General features: G+C 40.9%; 1 protein-coding gene across 2 annotated transcripts in view; it reads left to right on the top strand.

Annotated features, from left to right (window-relative positions):
• Positions 1–1,170: 1,170 nt before the first annotated feature.
• Positions 1,171–25,981, top strand: part of COL1A2 (collagen type I alpha 2 chain) — a 67,572-nt gene continuing 42,761 nt past the window's right edge. The window contains exons 1-13 of one of the 2 annotated variants that reach the window (XM_086941950.1): positions 1,171–1,387; positions 6,196–6,231; positions 7,230–7,304; positions 11,962–12,018; positions 17,156–17,200; positions 17,504–17,557; positions 17,665–17,718; positions 18,786–18,839; positions 19,031–19,084; positions 24,206–24,259; positions 25,375–25,419; positions 25,635–25,688; positions 25,799–25,843. In XM_086941950.1, coding sequence (XP_086798076.1) covers positions 12,016–12,018; positions 17,156–17,200; positions 17,504–17,557; positions 17,665–17,718; positions 18,786–18,839; positions 19,031–19,084; positions 24,206–24,259; positions 25,375–25,419; positions 25,635–25,688; positions 25,799–25,843 — 462 coding nt within the window. In that variant the 5' untranslated portion in view covers positions 1,171–1,387; positions 6,196–6,231; positions 7,230–7,304; positions 11,962–12,015. Of the gene's footprint in view, positions 1,388–4,919; positions 6,232–7,229; positions 7,305–11,961; positions 12,019–17,155; positions 17,201–17,503; positions 17,558–17,664; positions 17,719–18,785; positions 18,840–19,030; positions 19,085–24,205; positions 24,260–25,374; positions 25,420–25,634; positions 25,689–25,798; positions 25,844–25,981 lie in introns of both variants that reach the window. The other variant, XM_086941949.1, reaches the window with a different exon arrangement.

Raw genomic sequence — 25,981 nt, 5'->3', positions numbered from 1 at the left:
ACACGAGTTTTAAACATTGATGTGAGACAACTTTTGTCTATGTAAAGTGGGAAGAAATACATTTTATTTAGCCTTCACGCAACGTGATAATTTACTTTAACGTGATGTACTTTACTTTTGGAAACATTTTGCGAACTTTTTAGGAGTGCAAACAGCCAGACTAATGAAAATAAATCGTTTCAGGGGCACTTGGCTCTCCAGAGAGAGCACATCTGGGTGAAAGGGTCAGTCAAACGTCAAGTGTTCGTGTCAGCCGACGAGGCTGCGCACTTCAACGGGCTCTGAAACATCTGTACTGGAGCTGGCGAACACCTGTGCCTGGTACATGGGGGTGGTGGGCGCACACCGCCCTTCTGGAGGAGCAGGTGGCTAGCTGGAGAACTGGCTTGGACTTCCTCTGGGAGTGCGGGGTGGTGAGCGGAGGTGGACCACCCCGAGGGAGATGCAGGCACCTAGCTGGTGAAAGGGGCTTAGACCGCCCCCTGAAGTGCAGGCAGCTAGCTAGAATGCCGCACAGACCACCACCGGAGGTGCAGGCAGCTAGCTCAAAAACGGCCATAGGACACCACCTCCTGGGAGGGGAGGGGGTGGAAATGAAGGCTGCAAGGTGAGAGCCACCCTCCTGCGTACAGGTAGGTAGCAAGATAGGGAGACTTAGCCCCCTCTCCGGCGGTGCAGGAAACTAGCAAGAGAGATCCTGTCCAGGGCTTCAGGCAGCGGCATGAAGAAGAAGCTGCCCTCCGAGGGTGCAGGCAGCCAGCTAGAGAGCAGGCACAGACCACTTCCCGGAAGGTGCAGGCTGCTAATCAGAGATCTGCCGTGCGTGATGTGGCAGCAGTACCTGGACAGCTCCCCCTTTGAAATGACAGCACAGCTCTGCCAGCCTGGGATTCTGGAGAGACAAAAAAAAAACAGACTAGAAAAGGGATGGACTCCCTTTTAAAGCTTCAAAGTGTCCACGTCCTCAAAAAGAATGGAAGTAATTTAGCAGGGCTGCCTTCGTCACCGGAGCCCCTTTGTTGCCAGAGAGGCAGGAGATAAGGACCACATGACCCCGCGCACTGGAGTCTGGGCGGTAGGGAGCAGGGATCCCGCACTTCCCATTGGTCCGGAGGCGCGCGATGACAAGCAGCCCAGGGAACCTCCTGCCGTATAAAGGGGGCTGGTCGTGCATTATTAGTTTAGCATCACGGGCGGCAGGTTTCTGCTAAGTTTGGAGTTACCCATCATCACGACTGCATGCCTGCAGCCCCCAGGTCCTAATCAGCCAGGGTCTGCGTCACAAGGAGTCTGCATGTCTAACAACTAGACATGCTCAGCTTTGTGGATACACGGATTGTGTTGCTGCTCGCAGTAACTTCACACCTAGCAACATGTCAATGTAAGTGTTTTCATCTTTTTTTTATGGGACCTAACTCTCGACACGCCCGATGCATCGCAATTTTTGGGGGGCTCCGGAAAACGAAGGGTTTTTACCACGCATAAGGAATTTTAAAGCCTTAATCCCTGCATAATAAAAATGCACATTCGATGGAAAATATCATTTTCCTACAGTTTAAATATCTGTTAAAACGGCAGTGTTCTTACTAAAGGAGGCAACCTGCTAACGTTTTTATTCTCGTCTAGATAATATATATTTGGGGAGTTATAACTATGTCTTATCCGTTTAAAACAAGCAATCACTAATAAACATGTTCGAATAACATGATATCCACTTTGGGAAAAGTTAAACATTTTCATCATGCTTTTACTTGGACTTGGCTGTGGCAGAAAACAAAAGCTTCCATCCCCTTGTGTAAATTTAGGGCGTTGTACTGGTTGACTGCAAAAAAAAAGCGATTGACCGCCCTCTGGTGGACATAAAGGCAAAAGCAGGGATAACGTCTCGACACATCAGGGGAAAGTGTACTACCACGAATGCACAGGGAATTCTAGTTTTATTATGGCTTGCTGTTGGTCACTCTCTCATTTTAGAACTTGTGCATATGTATAATCACAATATAAATATTAGGGGATAGGTGCAGTCGTCTCTTGCCCCATACCCTGTGTGTATATGTCAATCATTGTATAACAACGGGCAAACTGGTCACGCGAGGGGCAGCTTTACAAATTATAAAATGCATCATAGCAAATAGCAGCAGAGTATTTGCCTCTTCGAAAAGGTGCATAATGTATCTAAAGGGATGTGTGTTTTATTAAATTGAATATATAAATGTAAGGAGAGCGTCCTTTATAGCTTTACTTTTCAGCAACGCCACAATTTTGTTGAGTGCAAAGTCACTTGCGGACAAAACAGCAGCGCCACTTGCTGGTCGAGATATGCATTAACTGTTCTGACAGGAATATGCTTACAGAAGGAAATGTTCATTTAGAACAAGCATAACTGAGGTTACTTTATGTTATAGAGGTAAATATTGTTATTAAGCTGACGATGGTTATTTCTATTTTAATTTTTTTTTTAAAGGTCTGGTGATGTTCTTGTGTACTAAATTATATGTGAAATGTGAGTGAGAACACGTAGCCTGCTTTTTGAAAAGAGACCGGCCCTACCAGGCCGTGTCACTGGCTTTGGCAATTTTGATAAGGTGAGGTAATCAATCAGATTTCTCTTTACTTATCGGAATCTCTGCACTGTTAAGGAGGAGTTTCATGATAAAAGGCAAGATTGGTTTGAGAGATTGTCACTTGCGCTATGTATTTGGTAGTAATGGACACATCTGTCTATCTGGTGGATTTATAAATCGCAACATCTGCGCATTGAATGTCCCAGCGCTTGGAGTAAGGCTGTTACTGAGTGGCCTGGAATTAAAACTTGAGTCCGAAAAGCCACGTTTAAAGAAAGCGCCTACTGGTCTGTGGCGCGCTGTGACACAGGGGGCCTTGATAGATTTTAAAAAACCTGTTGTGGCAAATTTTAAATACGATTTTTTAAATGTCTTCTTGAACCTTTTAAAACACATATGCAATGACACTATAGTTAACAAATTTGATATAAGCGAATTATCTGGAGGTTGCATGTATAAAACGTATGAACTAAAATGCAAGCGACACGTTGCTGATGCTTTGCCTCCCTCTCCTGGCACGTATGGGGTACCACATCTGTTTTCTTTTTTGTATGGAAAAGGTGGCAGGCACATTGAGAATTGAAGCTGTTACGGCCGTGGCACGCGGAGGCCTTTTGAGCATATCTCTCATACTTGAGAGGTGAGGGGAGGTACTAGTGGCGAGGGGAGGAACAAGGAGATCAAGGCGTTCTCTGAGAGAGCAAGACCCCCCCCCCCCTCCATCCACGTCGGCGGGGTTAGGTTTCGACCCCATGACCCCAAACTTCCCACGTTGCTCTTTCTTCCTCATGCATTCCAAATGACCTTTACAACTTGTGTTCCTCAGTTTTACCCTCCTCTAGTCATGGAACAGTGTGCTGCCTACATGTATACATTATAGTGCGACATATATATTGCACTAATATCAAATATTTACTATATAATTCCTTTTATTGCTACTGAATATATACTAAATGCTTATATGTGCATGTATATGTGTGTGCAGCATATGCATATATTACACATATGTATGTATACATGTCCCCTCCTCTGCATTCATTCCACCTCCTGCTGTGTGTGTGTGTGTGTGTGTGTGTGATATATATATATATATATATATATATATATATATATATATATATATATATATATATATATATATATATATATATATATATATATATATATATATATATATATATCATTAACATTTTGCATTCGTGTATGTATGTCTGTATATGTGCATGTGTCTGTTGTACATCTACATACACGCACACACACACACACACACATATATATACATACATACATACATACATACATACATACATACATACATACATACATACATACATATATTCAGTAGCAAGTAGGCAACATATGCTGTGAGTGAATTAAACACGTGTGTGTTCATTGGTGTTCATTGGGCTTGTAAAATAATTGTGTGTGGTCGTGTACGCACACGTACACATACACACATGATGTTGCATTTGCATATACAATATATATTTATACATATCTAAACAACACACAGATGTACTGTCAAACGTATACAACTGTATATACGCATACACACATATATTCATTTCTTGCATAAATGCAAAACACAGAGATGCACATTTGAGGCATTTACCAGTCCATTCTCTGGTCGGGATGTTCTCTGTTTATCGGTAGGCATTACCCTTAGTTAGACAACTATCCTAGTAAGGCTGCGTTTAAGAAGCAGCTTGACATCTAGGCCACTCATGATTAAATATAAAAACTCCTGCACAATATAGGTGACAATTTCATGCTGCTGTGCCTTATTGAAAAAGGCTCAATCATTAGTTTCTGTGTCTAGGAACCAGAAGTCGTGTGCTCTAATCACTGCAGTGATTCCATCATGATACAATTGCATATGTTTTTGGTTTAACTTGAAAGGTATGTAAAATAGCCAAATCACGGCAATCAGCTAATATTATTACTACAACACCAGTGGATGGTGAATATGTTCTGCAACATTTGACACCTCACACAGTCATTATAAGCACTGCTGTCTAATAGGCCCTTTTACAGTCTGCGAACATAGTAAAGTAGACGTCGAAGCTGGCTTTCACTTGCAGGAGTTATTTTTCAGTTTGTTTGACTTCCCAGTGACTATTTTGCAGTTTACATGGCCATAAATAAACGTGCTTATGGATTTAATTTACATAGATATAGATAGTTTCCTAAGAATATCTATTTTTTTCAATTATTTTGAGTATTGTATTTTGGAGATGTAAAGTAAGGGAATTGTATGTTTGGTGAATGAAATGCAGCTGGTCTACAGAAAGTTGGAGGTACATTATACTTATATACTCTTTTCCTTCTCTTTTTCCCTTAATATTTCTTCAAAAGACACAAATGAGGTCAGTATAAGTATTTGCACCCGTTTTTCATTGTTCAACAATGTGGAAATGACTGATCTGCTTATTTTACCAGAAATGAACATATTCAAAATAGATTTCATGGCGGCGGCCATTTTAAAATCAGCTATTGATGCAAGCCTCAAGGGACTGTCCACAAGTGTGCCCTCCCCAACTTCCTTAGTGGGCTGGTCTTCATGAAAGTCTGCCCTCACACGGGCACTTCAGTATAAAAGGGGGCAATAATGTGGGTGAAGTCCAGGTTTGTCCTAAAGGTAGAAAGCAGAGGTGGGCAATCAGCAGCAACCACATTAGGAATCTGTTGGCTGTTTCTGAACTTTCGGAGGATTATGGCATTCAGCAGGTGTGTTTTTTTAGTGCATGCACATTTGTGGGGAGTTTCTGGGGAAATGATGAACATTAGAGTGCTAATTTAAGTGATCAGGTGTCATATTTTTAGTAGTATTGTTCAACCTGTTTTTTTCTGTTACTTTGATATGAAGGGCTAACTGAGTGGGTTTACCTAGAAACATAGGCAATACTGTACTAAGATTTATAAAGTAAAATAAGTCATACATTCTCTGCACAGCTTGTTGTTTTCCTTGGTGAGATCTGCAGTGCATTAATGTGCGCACTAGGTGCAAACAAAATACTTTCAGCTGTTTTGTGACTCTTAGTAACTTGTGCCTTTCACTGTTTTCCTTCCTGTAGGCTCTCAGGGTAAGCACAGTTTCTTTTCAAATCTTCTTTTAATATTGCTCATGGCACTGTGAAACGTCTGGCACACTGGTTTAATAATGATAAAATAGACTTTGGGATGGAAGATACTCAGAGAGTCCATCTCGTTCTTAGCTAGTTGTAGAAAAAGTTAAAAGGAAGTTATTTTGTTATTTTTTGAATGTGTTATTGTAATATTCATTACCACGAGTTCCCCACACACAGATCCTAGAGGCCTGTAGAGCCCTATTCTCTGCTGATGTGTATATTGTTTTTATCTCTAAATCATACAGCTGCTTAGAGAACCTCTAGAATGAGTGAAAATGCACAGTGCTGCTGTACTGTCGGGAGGGGAGGAGATACAACTGCATGTAAAATGGGTTCTGTTTTAATGTTGAAAGTTACGTGTTATATTAAGTTCTGGTTAACCACTGGTTGGATGAGTCAGTCCAGTAAATATTAATACCATCGAATAGAGAAGAACATTTTTAATCAGATCACTGAATTATTTACTTAAATGATGCTAATGCATGTTTTCTGGCTTCGTGCAGGGGCCAAGAGGAGACAAAGGCCCAGAGGGAGACAGGGTAAGGAACCATGCGCCTCTTCTAAGCCTGTGGTCGCTAGTGCTGTACTGAGAACATAACATGATAGCATGGAGTCAAGTTTGATGCAGCTCTGCACTGTGTTTGAAAACTGTTTGTCTTCAATCGATGCCCCTCTGCTGACAATAGAAGGTGCATCCCAAAAGCACAACTTCACCAATGCACTAGTCAGGCAGGAAAGCATGTTCCAATGTACTTTGTATGAAGGCAGACACGACATATGATGAAGTACTTGAATGTGACGACAGGCGTCTGTGTGTTTGTAAGTGTCCAGTGAGATAGCAGTACTTCTCGGATATATGGAAGTGAACGTTGTTAGTAAAAATAGGATCTGGAAGGCAATCAGCTTGGTTTAAGAGCAACCACATCAAGGCTTAGATTGCCACGACCTAACACAGCATGCTAGCTTGCTTTGCAGACTCCCAAAGCTGTCTTGTAGAAGGTGCACAGTACTGCATTGCTTCGTGTCCCCTACTTGGTGGAGAAGGTTGAGGGTGCCCCTGCTGTGCTTTTACCCAGAAAATACATCTAATGTGGGCATATATGATTGCAAACCCAACCACTCGCCCCAGTAGTATGTCCACAATACCTTACTTTTCCAGTTCATAGAGCAGATTTGAGCTGATCATGTAACTAAGACGCTGAAATCAAAGACATGAGAGCATTTCAGTGGTGTCCACTTTGTGTCAGTGTTTATTCTCATTATTAAGCTATACCGCCAAGGGCAGTGCCATTTCTGACCATTCCCATTGTGTTTTAGACTATCTATCAGGTTGCATCGTTGTTATCACAACGCCGATCGTACAGGGCGTTCTTATCGCAGTTCAAGAAGTAAACAAATTGATTCTGTTCCCATTACTTGAAGAACTTCACAACATTCTATTATTCCGCATGTAATGGTGGCTTTTTGGCCACGCTACCATTTTTTTGTCTCTTTCTGCTTAAAATGTTGTAAGGACGTGTTTTATGTTTGTTTCTAGGGTCCACCCGGAGTCCCAGGCAGAGATGGAGAAGATGGTCCCCCTGGCCCTCCCGGCCCACCTGGACTTGGCGGAGTAAGGCTTCTCTACTAAGTTATGAGTGAAACGGAGTAATTTGTGTCCACCGTTGCACGACCACCAGAATGGCGAATTTTTTTCAAAATAAATAATACACAAGATCCACCTGCACATGAAAATTGAGTTTGTTGAGACCAGCAGAGGCTTTCTTGCCATTTCTCCAAAAGCCAATATGTCTTCTATAAAGGAAGAGGAATACACGTGGCATCTGTTTCATATTGGTGCAGAATACACAACATTAGTTTGTATAACATTGGCACACTTTTCATCTTCATGAGACTGCTCCTCTTTTCATTTTAGAACACTGAAGCACCTTGAGCGCTTATTTTGTAAACAAATAAGTGCATGGCCCAAACATGTACTTTAGGATCCTTCCCCTGGAGTTGCTAAATGCCAGAGTTTTTGAGGTTACCAAGGCTTGATTCCACCTTATGCCTCTTCTTCCTTCACCCTGCACTTCCTTTCTCTTTATCTCATACCTGCAGGTTCTTTTTCTTCCAAACGGTCTCACTTTTGCATTGTTTTCATACTTCCTCCTTTTTCTACCTTATCTACCCACGTTTCCCTTCCTCTGGGCCACAGCCTTATATAGCCTGATAATGAAAAATAAGCCCTAGTCAAGACACATGAATGGTGGTGCCCTCCACCTGCAACCACCTGCAAAAACTAAGCACCCACATGAGTTGCCCCTGCAAAAATTAGACGCTTCTTAAAAGATAAGTCTAAAGATTACCAGGAAAGTACTGGGGAAATATTTTGATTACCAACCCTACTAATATTACAGCAGCTAGACTTTAGTGACTTTTTTAAAATTCAAAATGTAAACAAACTTTGCCACAGCCAATATGTCTTGCCTTGGCTTCCAGCTTTTTGGCTTTGCCAATGTCTGTTTTGATTTATCATGTTTTTTGCAAAACTTTAATATTCAAGAAGCTGCAGCCCTAATGAATTAAAAAAAAGGGCTAGAAGCAAAACTACTTTCTTATCACAAAAAACACACATTGCCATAGTAGTTCCTGGCAATGAAAGGAACAATCTGGATGCGCTCCTTGTGAGCGGTTAGGGTGCAGCCACTCACAGTGAAGTTGTCGTTGCTGAAGTGGGCTAACCCATTGCCCCGCGCTATATGTAGGCTCTAGTGGGAGGAAGAAAAATGTAACTGAAACTATAACATGCCAATGAATGATAGTGGTTGTCCAAAAAGCCGTTGCAAGTAAGGATGTTATACATATACTTTTAGTAAATTCAAATGGTCAAGCCCAATGCCAGACCTAAAACTGGTGACTTCAAATAGGAACCTTTACAATATTGTATTTGTGATGCACTGCATATGGCCTCCATTAATACAGACACATATGCCTACATAATTCCTTAACAGTGGAACATGAGGGAAGGTACCTTATAAAATACTAAACAAATCAATCCGTACAACACAAAGTAGTGTGCACTGGATTCCAGTCTTAATAAGACAACTCAATGTATTCGAAGTCACCCTTCCCAATAACCATGGTTCCCGTTGTTTTCATTGATTATCCCCAGCTGGGAGATGTGATGGAAAGGGTTGGCCTAATTAATCTGAACAGTTATATGGAAATAACATTTTCCACTTGTACATAACTATCAACAGATTCGCGAACAACAATGGCTACAAGAAAATCAGCCGACCTCACACTGTGATTTACATTGACATTATAGAACATACTACCTGGTCCCAGCCATGGGGCAATACGAGCCTCCGAAGACATGACTTCCCAGTAGTAAGATAGGCACAACCCCACAAAAGGAGTGCCCTTACTACATGTTATTGACTGGTTTATAAGGTCTTTAATCCTAGTAGAGCAAGCTGCAATGCACAGAAAGTATTGATTTTCAGAATGGAGGCAAATGAATCTCACCAGGTTTTACCTATTTCTGCTTGTTTCTTACCTCTTCCAGCTGTTCCCCTCCTCCGCCACCTGTCGCCCCGCCATCCAACCAGGACCTTCTTAATGGAGGCAGCAGAGCTACCCCATTGATCAGGTCCTCGTGCCAACTCTCTCTTGTGTGCTTCTTTCCAACTTGCCCACAGTACGCGATCCTCTGCTGCCTCTTTACCTGCTGCCCTCTGTTTGTGCCTCCTCTTCTCATTTCTTGCTCTATTTTGCCTTTTCTGTCCTGTGTTTTGTATTTTCTGCTCGTTTTTCTGTCCTCTCTTCTTCCCTTTTCTGCAATTTTTTTGCCCTCTCTTTTGCCTTTCCTGCTAGTTTTTCTGTCCTCTGTTTTTCCTTTTCTGCTTGTTTTTCTGCCTTCTCTTTTGCCTTTTCGGCTAGTTTTCTTACCCTCTGCTTTGCCCTTTTCTGTTTTGTTCTGCATTTTCTGCTCTTTTTTCTGCCCTCTGTTTTGCCTTTACTTCTAATTTTTCTGCCCTTGTGTTGCCTTTTTCTGCTTGATTCTTCCCTCTTTCCACAGTTTTCTCAAGGCCTTGCTCTATTTTGCCTTTCTGCTCGTTTTTCTGCCCTTTCTGCTCTTTTTTACCCTCTGTTTTACCCTCTCCTGCTCTGTTCTGCCTTCTTTGCTAATTTTTCTGCCCTCTGTTTTGCCCTTTTCTGCTTGATTCTTCCCTCATTCCACCGTTTTCTCAAGGCCTAGCTTTTCGACGGAGGCCGCGCACCCCAGTGCCCAGATCCTCCCCTTTACCCCCATGGATGACAGTGAAGCGCTCTACAAATGCTGATTAATTGATTGACCATAGCAAACAGACAAAATAGGGGCATGCCTTCAAGAATTATTATTTTTTTAACAATCGCGGACAATAAAGAAATATACAACAGCACTTAAAAGAACTAGAGTAAATTAGGGTTAAGTAAGACCCGTGCAAAGGAGGAAAAATTGCACAACCCTAAAATTTTGAAGCTACTTGATATCTAGTTCAAGTGCAAGCGAGGAGAAACTGAAAAATGGTTGCTATCAGCAGCTAAAGATTGATACCTCAATATCCAGGTTTACTTTAATACTAAAAGAGAAGAACATGCCTATCTAGGATAAGATAGAATATGACCCATTATTCCCGACTAGATTTCAGTTAAAATTATGAATTTATGGGAGTCTATTCTGTAAAATGATAATCTATATTCAAGTTCTCATTGTAAGGATATATAAACCAAGCTTACACTGCAGTGCATGTTACAAGTAAACTTGGTTTCAACACATTCCTTGTATTTCATGAGTGTTTCCTGTGTTTTGTTGCTTTGTAGCAAAACACGTTTCAGATTCCACGTAGCCAAATATTTTAAACTGCAGTATATTTGCATTCGTGCTATGCTGTGGAAAATAATGGTGTGCTAGTCCTGTATGTAATCTGACCATCAAGAATCAATCATCCTCTTTCTTGGTGAGTACAGATTTAAATGCTGGAAATATTGCCTTCAATTTGTCTTCCGTGAGCAGCTACAATTTTATCTGGATAGTTCACATTCATGACTGTCTTATTTTACAAAGACATTGATTTGTAAACCTGCTTGGTTAAATTTTTGTCACTAAAGCAAATGAAGGGGATTGAAGACTATGATCAACATCCATCAGATCCCCAGGTATAGGACAAATCATTACTTCTAGAAGTGTGCACATATATTTTGAAGAGGCATTCATGTTATCACAGTAAAAAGAAAAGAGTATGTAAAATATCATTAAAAATCAGTAAGAAGTTTCATCAGTCAGCATAAACAAAATCTATCCCTATAACATTTCTCCCACGATCCACGAAATTTTACAGATTTGTGCTGGAAATCCAGACAAAGATTCATGCAGCAGATCTTCAAATATTTTCCTGGTTCCTCCGCTCAGATGTTTTCTCAAAGCCACTGAGCTTCTTTAATTTGTAATTCTTCACTCAGATGGTTTTGATAATCATGATCATCTCTGCAACCATGATCTGAGGGATTTGAGCTCCATTTATAAATTGATAATCCACACCATGCACTTGATTTCAAAATGGGTTATGTTTACCCTCTCTCTGTAGGACTTACCACAGTAGTAAATTAATATATTTACTGTTTTCAGCTGGCCATGCCATGTATGATTTAATGCAAATTTGTCCACTCTTGACCCACACTGTCCTAGACGTTTTGATACCGACTAAAGCCAGTTCAAATTCAAGCATTATGTTGAAACTTCTTCAAGGGTTCTATATCATTGACTACAAATATTTTCAAGACATAATTAAGATATACTCACATAAAAAGGTTGATACGGATATTAGTGGATTCTTAAGAGCAAGCAGTCATCGTAAAGGTTGGGTTAACATCAGTTCTATTAGAATACAATGAATAGACCAAAGAAGAAATCAAGATGATTGAGGCAAAAGGCTTATAATGTCTCTTACAGACATCTTCTTCAAAAATTCTGTACTACTAATCTATTTATATTTAATTCTGTTTCATTTAAAACATTCTGTGAGTGGATTGCCCTCATAGCATAATAGTCCTTCAACCTCGGGCTTCCCAATAGTTAGCTGCTCCCTCTCTTCTATAGGGCTCAAGCAGCTGGCCAGGGCTATAACTCAGACAGGGCACATGAGGTGACTGATACACCAGTCACCAACAGGCAAATATGCTTCTGTTACTGTTAAAACAGATATAACATATAATAATAATTACAATTTTAATTTTCCTTTCAGAACTTTGCTGCTCAATATGATCCATCCAAAGGAGGAGATCTTGGATCAGGACCAATGGTAAGTAAAACATCCTATTTTGAATGGAGATTTTGTTTAACTAATGTATAGTAATATTCAGTTTCAAGACAAATGCACATTAGCACATGGTGAAAGAAATAAGTTGTTATGTTGAGTTGTTATGTTATGCTATATTATGTTGATTTATATAGCACACTAATGAATCAAGATTTCCATCCAGGCACTTGAGTTAAATATGACAGACGCTGAGAGTCAGGAGCTTACTATGTTGGCTGACTCCAAGATCAATATTCCAGTTATCACATCCATATCTTATTCTGTCCACTCTGCTTAATGCTTGTGAAACTGTGTATTTAGAGATAGATTCCACAGTGTCCTTATCTCAGTCATTATAAACCGCATTCTTAGGAAGTTCATTGTCTGGTATTCCAATTTTGATGCCGGTACTAATACATCCCTACATAAATGAATAAATCTGAAAGCCCCCCCCCCCGAAAGAAAATAGATACAAATCTTTTGTATGAAATATGAACATATGAAATCTAGGTTATCTAGAGCATCATCTCAATGCCGATAGAACCCCCGTAGATAGGTCATTGGTGGTGGTCCCACTGACAGACAGACCTTCGGGCCGACCAACACATAATGGTGCAGGCTGTCAGACCCTTGAATCCGGGGGGAAGGACTGCCGCCTCTGACAGGATCTACTGATCCTGCCAGGGTGGCTGTCGAAATTGTGATCCTGAATGGAGGTTATGCCTGCTCAGGCACCGGCGTCTGGATCACGATGTCCCTTTCCAAATGCTTTTTCATGGTGGTTCCACCACCATGAAAAGACAGACGGAAACAGACTGAGGTGGCCCAAAGAAGGCTGCTTTCCCCAGTGGGCCACCGCTAAGTGGCTAGGGGGACACATGTGGTGCCCCCCCCACACATGCATGCATCATCTTCCAAGCACCACATGGTGCCTGGCACACAGTGCATGGGTGTTTGTAAAGTGCCTTTTCCTACTGTGGCTTGTGCTAGGGCCCTTTTCCAGGCCACAGCAGAAGCAGCAGCGGAAAAAAGCATTTTGTGACCGCCTGCAGGGTTGTCATATCGTAAAAGGGCGGGCGAGGCCACCAACATATTGTCTGCTCTCACCTGCCTCTGGAGATGGCAGACGAACACTCGTCCAATGGCCATTTTAATGGACTCCTTAGTTGGGGAAAACACATGTTTTTTCTGTTATACTGCGACTTCAATGATTGTGAAAATAATCTACTTCACTAACCAAGTGCCTGAAATATTATCACTGTAATGTTGTATTACAAACTATATATCTATATATGTCACATATTATGTATGGGATAAAGTATCCCCTGCAATACATTACAAGGATATTGCAAGTCACAGAGGAGTTCCATAAACATATAGAGTAACAAGGTTGAGTTCCTCTACAAGTTTATTGAACTGCAGGGTGGCCTGCAATATCATTGTCATGTGCACATTATGTCACTTTATGCCTTATAATGCATGGACACACCATTACCTTTCCCACAAACCACCTACATTCTTGGTATGTAGCTCTTCCATATGAAAAAGTGCATATTTGCAAGCATGAAAAAAATATATAAGCTCTAGTGCATAATTAAATACATCAAAAAAGCTATGAGATATTTGTTTCAAGGAGATATTAGAAACCGTTTAATACAAGTCAGTCATTTTTTAGGAAAGCAGAGTAGCTTGGAATGTCTAGAAACATGTAGAAACATGCAGAAAAATTCAATCTTTCTACAAGAACCTAAGGATTGAAAATAAATAAACACGTTGCTACAAATATCTCTTTTCTGGTTGTCACTGTACAGCTAGAAAAACAGAACAGACAGAAAGAAAAGTCATGTTTTGGTCTATATACATCTGCTTCAATTATGCTCTGTGACTTGAACTGCCTTTCTCCTCAGCTTCTAGCTCTGGTAGCAGGCATTGTGTAAAGGATTACATTGAATTTAAATTAATTGAATTGAATTGCTTTGTGACGTCAGAACTCAAATGTATTAAGTTAGTTCAGATGAGTTTTAATATCTTTTCTTTATAATCGATGACTGGTTGACTAAACATCATTGTGAAAGTGTAAGCCACAAAACACTAGTTATCAGACATAAATGAATCAGGAGGTCCAGGAAAAACACAAATTCACCTAAAATCACAATTTTGCATGAGTTATTACATTTGTGGTCTTTAATAACAGCTTCCATCATCATGCTGCTGTCGTTTAAAATTTGCTATTAGTGCCCTGTGCTAGCTGCCAACATAAATATGCATGTATGTTTGCAAACAATAATATAAAGCCTAGAACAGAACATATGATTATATCTATGGAAAGCAATTTAAGTGCCAGATAACATTGCATGTGAACTTTGATATTTAGGGGCTGTTACTCAGACAGGACACTTTGTTGTGCTATAGTCCTATCATAGCACACATAGGGACCTTCATACACGAAAATGCTCCAGGTCATTTGGAGAAAGAGACAGGAAGTACAACTCCATCTCATTGCACACATTCTGATCAAGGTGCTATGACAGTCATATGTAATTGTTTTGTGGATCTGCCCCTTAAGGGCCATCCAGGTTGAACTGCTAGCCAAAATCCTCTCTGAATTTCAACACATGTAACCAAAGGCATGTTTCAGGGTTATGTCACTGGATTGACTCACTGGGCTTGCTTTTGTTCTTTTTGAATGATTAGAAGTGCAGACTTGACTGCTGATTGTTGAGCAACACAGCTAAGACTAATTTGCACATGGTTGCTTCCTTATCTGTAAAATACCTATGACATTAGAATATAGTGCGTTCAGATGAATTGGCAAGAGATGTCCCTCATCTCTTCTTTGCAATGTATCTACTGAAATAAATAGAACAGGTTCAAATTGAAGGCCCAGGAGGCATTCCTGGAGATGTTAAAACCTCTTTTTTTTATTTTTTCGACCAGCTCTTAATTTGACCCTCCCAAACCAAAGTTAGTCTGGAATTATCTTCATGTTATTTAATAGCTTCTTGGTCTGATGAATGTCACATGACTTATTGTATCCTCTCTTGATGCAAACTCGAAAAGTCTGAGTGAAATTATTTGTGTCATTCAAAATTGAAGCACATTTCTAAATCAGAAGGTTGAGCATTCGAAAAATCTAATTCTATGTATGAGGGCAGTCAGTGGAGTTTTTATTTGTATTCTGGTATTTTTAGGTCCATTTGTCCTATTACAAATTGAGGACCAACAAGCACCAGAATGCGAAGAAAAAAATACCAAGACTGATGAGCCACTCACACATAGAGTAAGAAGTTACTCAGATCTCCAGTTAAGTCAATATTAAAAGTGCTTTACTTCTCAGTAAACATTCCATGGGAGAGCTGTTGTTTTGCTAAAACGAAACCAGAAAATATTATATGGTAACTAGGACAATTATCATTGGCCCATGCATTAAAGACATTAAAGGAAACACCATTTTCTCTAACATCAGCTTTCACCTTATGCAGTTTCTGCATACAATCTGGAGTGTTTAAAGTGTTTACCATTTCTAATATGACTACAAACAAAGTACTTTTTTCTTCTAAGCTCCCTTTAAAGGTTTCCCAACTGCTTACAACACATGAGATAGTACCGTGTAAAGTTCAGAATGAAGGTTTACCCTATAATAGACTAACAACCTCAATCTTTCAATTTGACAGTAACTGTTCTCTAGTACCCTCCGGGGGATTTGTGTTTACAATGACTTCCTGTTAACAATTTCCATAACAGAGGCCCATTTTACAATTTGGGACTTCCCAGAGTAACTGTAGTGTATATTTCAGGTATGCCACACTATCCAACAGAGATAGGAAAGGAAAACGCAGTTCGGAACACAAATTCCTTTGAACACACTTACCATGGGCTACATCCAAATCCTGGCTTAGAATTTGTGTGGGAAATCAGTACATGCAAACAGGAAGGATAAAGTGTAGCACTTTTTATTTTTAGGAGTGGAGCTATTGGACTTAGACAAATTCCTCCATTTTTAAAATTGAAATTAAATTAAACTGGTAGTCTTAAATATAATTTTGATTTTATAAAAGTTAATACTCTATTTATAGGCAACTTATGCCCCCGAATTATAATGCACCACACCTGTTCAGGTTAACTTCTCCATGGCTGGGTATTCAAACCACAAGATTATGAGTCTAACTCATGAGTCTATAGATAGCTTCGGGCATAGAAAACATTTGCTTTACTAGATTTATCACAAAGTAATTTTCAGATTAAGATGCAGGTACATTTGCCAATGATTCTCATTTGCCATGCATTATTGTTTTGTCCCTATCCCAAAACCTTGATGTTGCAGATCCAAAAATTGTGAGCAACTCTAGGAAAAATATTTAATCGTCAACCAAAATCAGTTGTTTTGTAGTACCAATGAGGTTTTTCGGCAACTGTCCTAAGGGAGACAACATGTGGATTGAAGTTCTTCTACTAGAATATTGAAATCAAAATATCATCTGACAGAATTATTGTGTAGTAAATATTGCCCCATTGTAGTTAATAATAAAAAATGTACACCCAATGTAACAATGTTTTGAGAATGATGTTTAAGACATGGTATTTCTACCAGATGATGTTTTTGCTAACACTAGTCTTACATACCACATGAAGAGATTGGCTGTGTTCTATGTGCTTAGTAATTTCCCAACACTTTCTTTTGTGAAATTATTATTAAAGCATACAGTCCTGTTATGCCACCAACAGTTACAATGAAGAGTGAACATTGCACTTCGAAATGTGCATTAGGAATTTAATAGTATTAGATAAACTAAATGGATGAGAAACAATGCAAAAAACAGAGTGCAGTTTACAAATTTTAAAATGCCAGTTCACAGTGCACAAAAGTATTCTGCAACTCATAATGGCCTTCAAAACACAATGCATATATCACAAACCTCATGCAAGTTCTAATAGAAAGGGCACGGCCACACATGCTCTGCAACCATTTTTGTGGTTACAACGCATGGAATGGGTAAAACCAGCTGAGGACAGCAGATAATAATTTACAGTGTGTAAGCTGTCAGTATTTTCAACCTCCACTTTGCTTGTGTAGGCCGGAGACAACTATTGGAGCAGGCTGCTGACGGATGATGAAATAACTTGTTTCTTCCTCTTTTAGGGTCTGATGGGACCCCGAGGCCCTCCAGGACCACTTGGACCTCCTGTAAGTATAAGTGGATATAAGTATTATTATATAGAAGTGACCATGATCAATAGAAAAATAATTAGAAAGCAACCTACAGTATCAAGTGAGAACAAAAATATGAGCTGTTCTCACCAGAAGCTAACCATTATTATTTTTTGTCTAACTGCATGTGGCAGATTCCCATTATCCTCCATTGTTGTGGAACTCTGATAGCCCTTTTGTACACTTACATTCCCATCTTAAGGCACAGTAATTTTTAAATGTAGTCAGAATCCAATACAGTTGTTTACAAAATGTTGTCTGATTTTATTGTTCTTTTAGGGTTCCCAAGGATTCCAAGGCGTTCCTGGTGAGCCTGGTGAACCTGGTCAAACTGTAAGTAATTGTTCTAATATATTAACACAAACACCACACACACCTTCACTTGCAGGTAGATTGCATAACTGTCTAAATCTCCATATTTTTATTTTACAAACAAACAGGGTCCTGTGGGTTCCCGAGGTCCAACCGGTCCACCTGGAAAGTCCGGCGAAGATGTAAGTACAATTTTCTCAGCAATATTTTGTCTGATTTGGGAAGGAACTTATTTTATTGTAAAGATATCGACAAATTAAAAAGACACAAAAAGCAGAACTAGAAAGACAATACTCCAAAATAAGCTTATTTTTCAAATGAGATACTAAATAGGAAAACATGCACCAATATAGAACATGTGTTTTTCATGTAGGGTGAGAGAATTGCCTATTCATCTTATGTTGAAGCCAAAAGAGAAATATTAGGGCATCACCATGTGATAGCTATCCACTCATTGCCTATTTTGCCTGGAGACATACCACAGCTGGCTTCTACACTGCCAACTTCTTGTTGCAAAATTGAAGTTTTCCAAAGGGTTCTCCCCTCGTCCTGCTGCGACATAGATTTAGGAAAAGAGTATATTTATTAACTTTTTGTGTTCAGAACAGTTTTACCTGAAGTCGACTCACTGAGAAAATATACAAAACAGCTACCACAAAGAAGTATCTCCTGAAGAATACTTTATGGGACAAATCTCTTTTTGGTTTCCATTCCTTGTCCACTTATAAATTGTAACAATGCCCCCAAATTGTATAAATAACACATGATTTCCATCAGTTGTTATTTCATATGTTGTTTGACATGCTGGTAGTGGAGATCTGTTTTTTCTGTCTTCATGGAGGAAAGCAGTTATGAAAATTTCAACTCCTTTAGACTAACTCAGGATGAAGCCTTTAAAAAGTTTTACAATCCAAGTATAGATGAGGTGTGACATAATGAAGAGGCTCCCAGATCACGTTCTTTTCATGAGTTATGCATGTTTGTTGCACATTGTATTTTATTATCAAAATACACAAATGGCAAATTGAGTATATACAACATGTTCAATAATACATTAATGGGCCACTGTGATCACATGACTTCACACTGCAGCTATTATGCAGTGTATGGCACATTTAAAGCACTAGTTTTCTTTTTGTTGATGTAGCAGAAAAAGAAAGTTTGAAGTAAACATTACCCAATTTCTTTCCCTTTTGATAATACAACTTGTTGGATGTACTCACTGGCTCTTTTCTCTACTCAACTTCAGGGCAACCCTGGAAAACCTGGCAGACCTGGTGAGAGAGGCACTGTTGGTGGTCAGGTAACTCAACATTTACTGTTTTGTTTGTTTGCCTCTGGCTTCAGCAGTTTAATACCTGCTGTAATCTTAAGAGTTAGTATTAATGAATAAACCTTGTTTGCTGATTCAGCATGATGGATGAATGAGAAAATGTTTGTACTATTTTTATTGCTTCAGTTCATTAAATACGCTGCATTGTAACTCTTTTTCAGGGTGCCCGTGGTTTCCCTGGAACACCTGGCCTCCCTGGCTTTAAAGGAATCAGGGTAAGACAATTGTTTCTTAAATAGGAAGAGATAATGCTAATACAAATGTGGTAAGCTTTCAGAAAAAATATAAAAAAGGTATACCAAAACATAAGTTATACAGGGCATACAAACAGCTTCCCTAACTATTTTGTTTCCAACATCATAATCCTGATATTATTATTATTATTAAGCTTGAAAAGCACCTGGTTACACTGTACTAGTGTGTCCCCGCGCTATGGACTGCCACGTTATGCCACTCAGCTGCTAATTTTGCTCACTCGAACCTAACAGAACAGAACCTCGCCCTAATCTTTAGGAAACAGGAATGTTTTCAGCTCTTTGCGGAACTTGAGCTCTGACTCCTCCAGCCGAAGCTCCAGAGGAAGTCTGTTCCATTTCTGAGCAGCCAAGACACGAAAGGAATATCCTCCCATTCTTACTCTACTGAACTTAGGCGCCAGCACCATCCCTGTCCCGCTAGATCTCAGTTGACGGGTCGGGTGGTACGGCATGAGCAGGTTGTGAAGGTAAGTGGGTCCTTTCATTTGTAGGATGCAGTGACCAACACAAAGTGCTTTGAATGCAACACGCTCCCTAATTGGAAGCCAATGCAGTGTTCTCAGTGGCAGCATCAGAACCATACGGGGCGCCGCATTTTGTACCCGCTGCCGCCTCTGAATGCATTTAGCATTGGCTCCCAAATATAGGACGTTTCCATAGTCCAGCCTTAATGTTATTAGTGCATGGACCATGGTCTTCCTAGCTGTCACAGGCAGATAGTCCAGTGTCTTCCTAAGGATCCTCAGCGTGCCAAAGCATGTGCCTACCACTCGTTTGGTGTGGTATCGAACGAGATCTTGTCATCGATCCACACCCCTAAGTTCCTCACTTGATTGCTGGGAATAGGTAAAGGACCCAGAGCTGGAGGCCACCATGCTGAGGTCCACACTGACGGAGCCTTCCCCACAATCAGGACCTCTGTCTTGTTTCCATTCAGTTTGAGGCAGTTGTTGGCCATCCATGCCGCCAATTCCTGCAAACATGACCTAAAATTAGCGGTTACCTGCTCCTTCGGCTGGGTCAAGGCCACCACTAGTTCCGTGTCATCTGCATATGACACGACTTCCAGCCCACATTTTTCTATGATCTCAGCTACTGGTGTCACATATAGATTGAAATGGGTAGGGCTTAGGCTGGACCCCTGAGGCACCCCCTGCTTGAGGCTGATGGCTTGTGACCGGAAAGTTCCCTGTGCCACTTGGAAACTACGGTCAGACAAGAAGGATTCCAATCATTCCCATGCTTTGTCCACCACTCCTCCCCTCTTTAAACAATGTAGCAGCGTGTGATGGGCCACAGTGTCGAATGCGGCACTGAGATACAGCAGGATCAGTGCCGCCGTGTGGCCTTCATCAGCATGTTTCCGTAAGGTTTCTGTGGCTAACAGCAATGCTGACTCGGTCGAGTGGAGTGCCTGGAAACCTGATTGAGTGGGATGGAGCAGTTTATTGGCCTCAATGTGGGTTGTCAGCTGATTATTGACGGCCTTCTCCGCGATCTTGGCGAGGTATGGCTTGAGTGAAATGGGACGCAAATTCTCCAGTTGCTCCATACTGATATTAGGTTTTTTTTTCAGGGGGAGCACCACAACTTCCTTCCAAGTTTTAGGTACCTTGCCTTCCTCAAAGGAGAGCTCTAATAGGTGTCTGATATATTGGCTCTAGAGTCTCCACATTCCCTCTCAGTGTTTTAGGTGACGCAGGATCTTTAGGGGAGCCTGAGTTGATACTGCCCGCTATAGTACAAATGATCTTCCGAGATGGAACTCTAAAGGTTTGGAGGCAGTCCCTGCTTTCCACATGGGTAGAGATGTCTCCTCCCGGGTGGCCTTCTCTTGACGGGGAATGAGGAGTAGATCTTCTCTACCTTGTGTGAGAAGAACTCTGCCATCCAATTGCAGGACTCCTCTGACCCTGTCATAGGAACCGTAGTGTTGGCGAGATTGGAGATCTCTTTGTAAACGGGGAACAGCTCCTTCGCTGAGTTGTCTGCTCCCACTGTCCTATTGCAGTAGTATGATTTACGTGTTTTCCTAATTAAGGCGTGGTATTCTTTCAGCATGATTTTATAGGCAGCCCTTTCTTCCTCAAAGAACCCTCTCCTCCATTGTCTCTCTAGGCGTTTACATTCAGCTTTCTTGCCCCGGAGTTCCATCCCGAACCATGGGGCAGACTTAGGGGCTGATTATCATTGCGGTTTTTCCGCATCCTCGGGGCCGGCGGAAGCCACCGCCGGCCCCGAGGATGCGGAAAAACCGCAGCGGACTGACCAAGGACCCACCGCCACATTAGGATGGCTGGTGGGTCCTGGTTTCCGTCCGCAGCTTTTCCGCCGCGGTCGGCTCACAACCGCGGCGGAAAAGCTCTGATATGGTGACGGTGTCTCTCAGACACCGTCCGCCATATCAGGATGGGCTTTTAAAAGTGCTTTTCCGCGACGGGTTTTCCGCCATGGAAAAGCATACGGATCTTCACCTAGGGGGCCCGTTGCGGGCCCCCTAGGTGAAGGGGGGGTGGGGGGTGCACATGGGGGGTACCTATGGTACCCCACTGCATTTGCATGCAGAAAGCGGCAGGCACCGCGCGGTGCCTGCCTCTTTCTGCATGCAAATGCAATGCGTGCATTTTTAACATTGCTGCGGGTGCAGCTTAAAGCTGCACCCACTGCAATGTTAAAAATAGAGGATGTGACCGCCAGGGTGGCGGTCACATCCTAATCGCACAGGAGGGGACTCCGCAGCCCATGCGGACGTCCCCTCCTCCTCAATGATCGCGGACGGACGCAAGTCCGTCCGCGATCATAATCGGCCCCTATGTCAGTCTCCTAGGAGCATTATTCGACCAAGGCGCCGTACTATCTAGTGCCTCCGTAATGCGCTTGTCCAGCGCCGCACAGGCTGCCTCAATCTCCCGACCTCCTGGGGTCCCACCCTGTATAGGGCCTTGTTTAATGCCTCTGTAGAGAAGTTTGCCCATTTCCTGCTTCTAGTCTTTCCCGCAGTTCTATCAGTTCTGCTAATTTCATAGCCATGAGGGAGAGCTTCTACGATTTCTGGTGCCAAGGTATCATCAAGCCAAGTCTCAGTAAGGAGTTAGACATCCACCTGCTCATCCACCAGATGGTCATATATTTCCCTCCGGTGTTTCCTTAGCGATCTGCAGTTGATTAGGGAGAGATTAATTATCTGACCACTATCTCTGTGCTTCAGCTTGCGGCCTATGGCGAAAGAGCAATAAGTGCAGGTTTTGCCATGGTTCTCCAGGCTAATACTGTGCTTACATTTCTCCCCCAGTGTGGGGCATAGTGCGTGAAGCTGTTGGGCGCTGTAGCGTATTTCAGTAGTCGACCTGGCAGGGGTGGTGGCCCCGGGCACCGGCCGGTCGCGGACGGGCGCAGACGGGCTTGCCTTTGGCGCGCCGGCTGCACGCGTCCGCTGCGCGTCCTAGCTGTCATCCGGTTATGAGCCTCAGGGCTCATAATGAAGCACACACTTTGTACAATCCGAATCATTGCATTTTACACATTCTTGTGATTAAGAAGTAACATAGAACTACAACATAGCCTCCTTTAAAAAGTTCCTGCTAGAGTTATACGTTTTCTGAATGCTGTGAAATTAAATAAAGAATATTGAAATTTAAAAATATAGCCCCTTTTCCCCTAGTAGACTTTAGGCTTTGCTGATGAGCCTGGGATCCAAATACAAAGGGCCTGATTTAATTCTTGGTGGTCGGTTCGTTTTCCACCAGGGCAACAGAGGAAAAGACTCCTCTGACCTGGCCAGAGGGAACAGCTGCTAAATTTAGAAATGTCTGTTGGGCTGACATTTCTAGCATTTACAGGAACGACTGTCATGGCGGTTCCTGTGAATGCATATGAACTCTGTCCTACGGCTCCGTTACAAATTGATGAAGCCTTACAGCGAAGATTCCAAAGTTTTTTTTAAATTTTGAAATACAAATAACCAAAGTGGGTGTTTGGGCTTGAAAATAAAAAAAACAATGTCCTCCTCGCTATAGGAGCCATATTCCATGGCAAAGGGGTAATCTTTTGTTTTTACTACCCATTACCTCCAGGTTGTGCCTGGTGTGACAGGCAGTAACCAACAGTTATATGTCCGCCCATCCTAATTTGGTAGGTAGACATACAGCCAATTCTTTATCAGCCTTTAATCCATTAACCGTTGGAGAAGTTTGGTTATGGCGGGGATGGAATATTCTCCTCCATTGGTCAAACTGTGAGTTGACCATCATGTTAGTGGTAAGCACACTCTGTCGCTGGTGTGACAGAGTGTGTTTGCAGCCAACATTTATATTGAGCCAAAAATGTTTTTTGCTAGGCCACCTGTTTCTAAGCACAACAGATTGGGAGTGATATAGGCTATCTAGTACAGTGTGAAGGCTTTCCACCATTAATGAGCCATCTCCAGCATTCAAGACATACTGCCTATCAATTTAGCCAGAGTGTAATCTCTATATACAGAAAAAATGCCCAAAACAAACATGGAGGTGGTGGTCTCTGGCCTACTTTCCTCCCAATTATATCTATTGGATTCCAAAAACGATATTACTTTAACATGTCTTTACACAGGGAAAAGGGTTCTGAGCAAATTCAATTTAATTTATCTTCTAACTGCATGCAGTAGTTCCATGGTTCTGTCATTTACCACTGAACCTGCTTTGACCTTTGTGGAAGGTTAGTGTGTGGGACTGAAATATCCAAGTGAAAACTGCAAGTCTTGGTTACACAGTTACATCCTTTGATTGGATTACCAACACCTATTCTACAGCTGTCTGCATTGTTTGACACACTTATCAAATTGGAAGATAAAATACTTCACTATATAGCTAAATCTAATGATGTATCCTCTGTGCATTATGTATATGCGACACAGTGTACATCTAGTTATCAGGGCATCCACAGAAACGATTGACAGCACGGTTATTGACAGGTTTATATTTAGAATGTGATGAGTCTGTATTTGCATATGATGGGAAAAAGTTAATAGTACAGATGCAATGATCTAAAAAAACTGGATGATAATGGGTTGCGTAGAAATAACATATACATATTTTTTTTCAGGGCCACAATGGTTTTGATGGTGCCAAAGGAGGTTCAGGCAGTGCTGGTGCCAAGGTACGTGTCATTTACCCAACACGGTTCAAATTAATTTCTCTTCCATTTCTATCTATAACAAGGCACATATTACAAGATCCAGGGTGCAAAAGATGTTTAGTATTTACACTCTAAATTAGCTCACATTTCTAGATAGAGCAAAATTCTCCATTGAATAAAGTAATCTATACTGTGTATTTGCAAATGCACATCCGATTAAACATTGGTTGAAAAAGTAAACCATTAGGTAAAGTCCTGTGCTCTGTAGGCTCTTGCCCTCACAAAGAAGAGAAAGACACAAGTCCCTATATTATCAATGATATCAATAGTTTTGTCGTATGTGAGTAGAGTCGCTTTCAATTATGTTGCAATTTTTGCTAGCAGAAATTTCTAAATTTAGACAAATTCACCTAATTATAGGAAGGTTTGTACGCAGTTTGCTTGGTCTTTCTCCTTGGATTACTCAGATTTTCATGTTACCTTAAAACATTTGTTCCTAGTGTGTTCCCTTTAGTTGCAATGTTTACTCTAAAGAGAAATAATAAACTTTATAGATAAGATAGTCTTCTTTTATATAATCACTTCCTCACTTATCCATTTCCTTTGTATCCTTTATTAATATATGAAATTCAATATGCCTACCATTTTGTTCGATATAACAACATGCTGAACAATGTGAAGTCATGATCCATGAATGGAAAAATCAGACAACTAAAATAAAAATCAATTTAACAACAGTGCACAAAAACACAACACAATAATCAACACATTTAAGAGGATACTCAAGGAAAATGTACTTCTTGTGAGTTATCAATTTTATATTGTGATGTATATCTTGTTTTCACAATATAAAAATTATCCTTTGTCTTTTTGAATTGGTAGGGGAGTTGGTTAGGTTTTTCTGAATTCGGTGCATAGCTAAGGAAGAACATTTGCATGGTAGAAATTACACAATTGCTCATTAAACATAAAAATTGAGAAGTATTGTTGCGTAGACCTTACAGAAAATGGAAACCACAAGACTCGTATGTTACCTAATACAAAGAACCTTCCTATAACATGCACAGCTTTGCTTCAAGGGTGTTTTTTTTGTACATTACCAGTGCACTCATTTTTAATTCTTTATTTGTTGTTAGGGAGAAAATGGTGCCAATGGTGAAAATGGCTCTCCAGGTCAAGCTGTAAGTAGGCAAAATGCATTGTTTTTTGTGGTAATTAATAATAAATAATGTTGAAGCTTTTCATATTTAAAATGGATAAGCGCATGATATTGTCATAGATATGTAACTCGCTGGCCAATGCTAAAGTTTGAATTGACAAGTATGGTTCTTGAAATATTCCTATATGTGTATCATAATAAAGTTGAGCTAATTGTCAATCTTTATGCTTTTGGTAGGGTGCCCGTGGCCTCCCAGGAGAGAGGGGACGTGTAGGCGGCCCTGGACCAGTTGTAAGTAATGTTTAGTATAGCTTCTGTTCGAAGCTGACAATAATCCAACTATCGTGTAACAAATGGTACATGAACTCACTTATTTATTCTCCATCTTTTACTGTTCCCAGGGAGCTCGGGGAAGTGACGGCAGTGCAGGTCCAGGCGGCCCATCTGTAAGTACAAAAACAGATTATTAACCCTTTAATCAGCATTATACTAAGTTATCAATACACAAAATAACACTTTTGTTGCCATTGAATAAATAACAGAAAATATTCAAAACATTTTGGAGGGATATTATATCATATTTT

This window comes from Lissotriton vulgaris, chromosome 10, assembly GCF_964263255.1.
Source record: "Lissotriton vulgaris chromosome 10, aLisVul1.2, whole genome shotgun sequence".
In the NCBI taxonomy this organism is placed as follows: Eukaryota; Metazoa; Chordata; class Amphibia; order Caudata; family Salamandridae; genus Lissotriton; species Lissotriton vulgaris.
The sequence above is the reverse complement of the archived record's forward strand: the minus strand, read 5'-3'. Positions and strand labels throughout refer to the sequence as shown.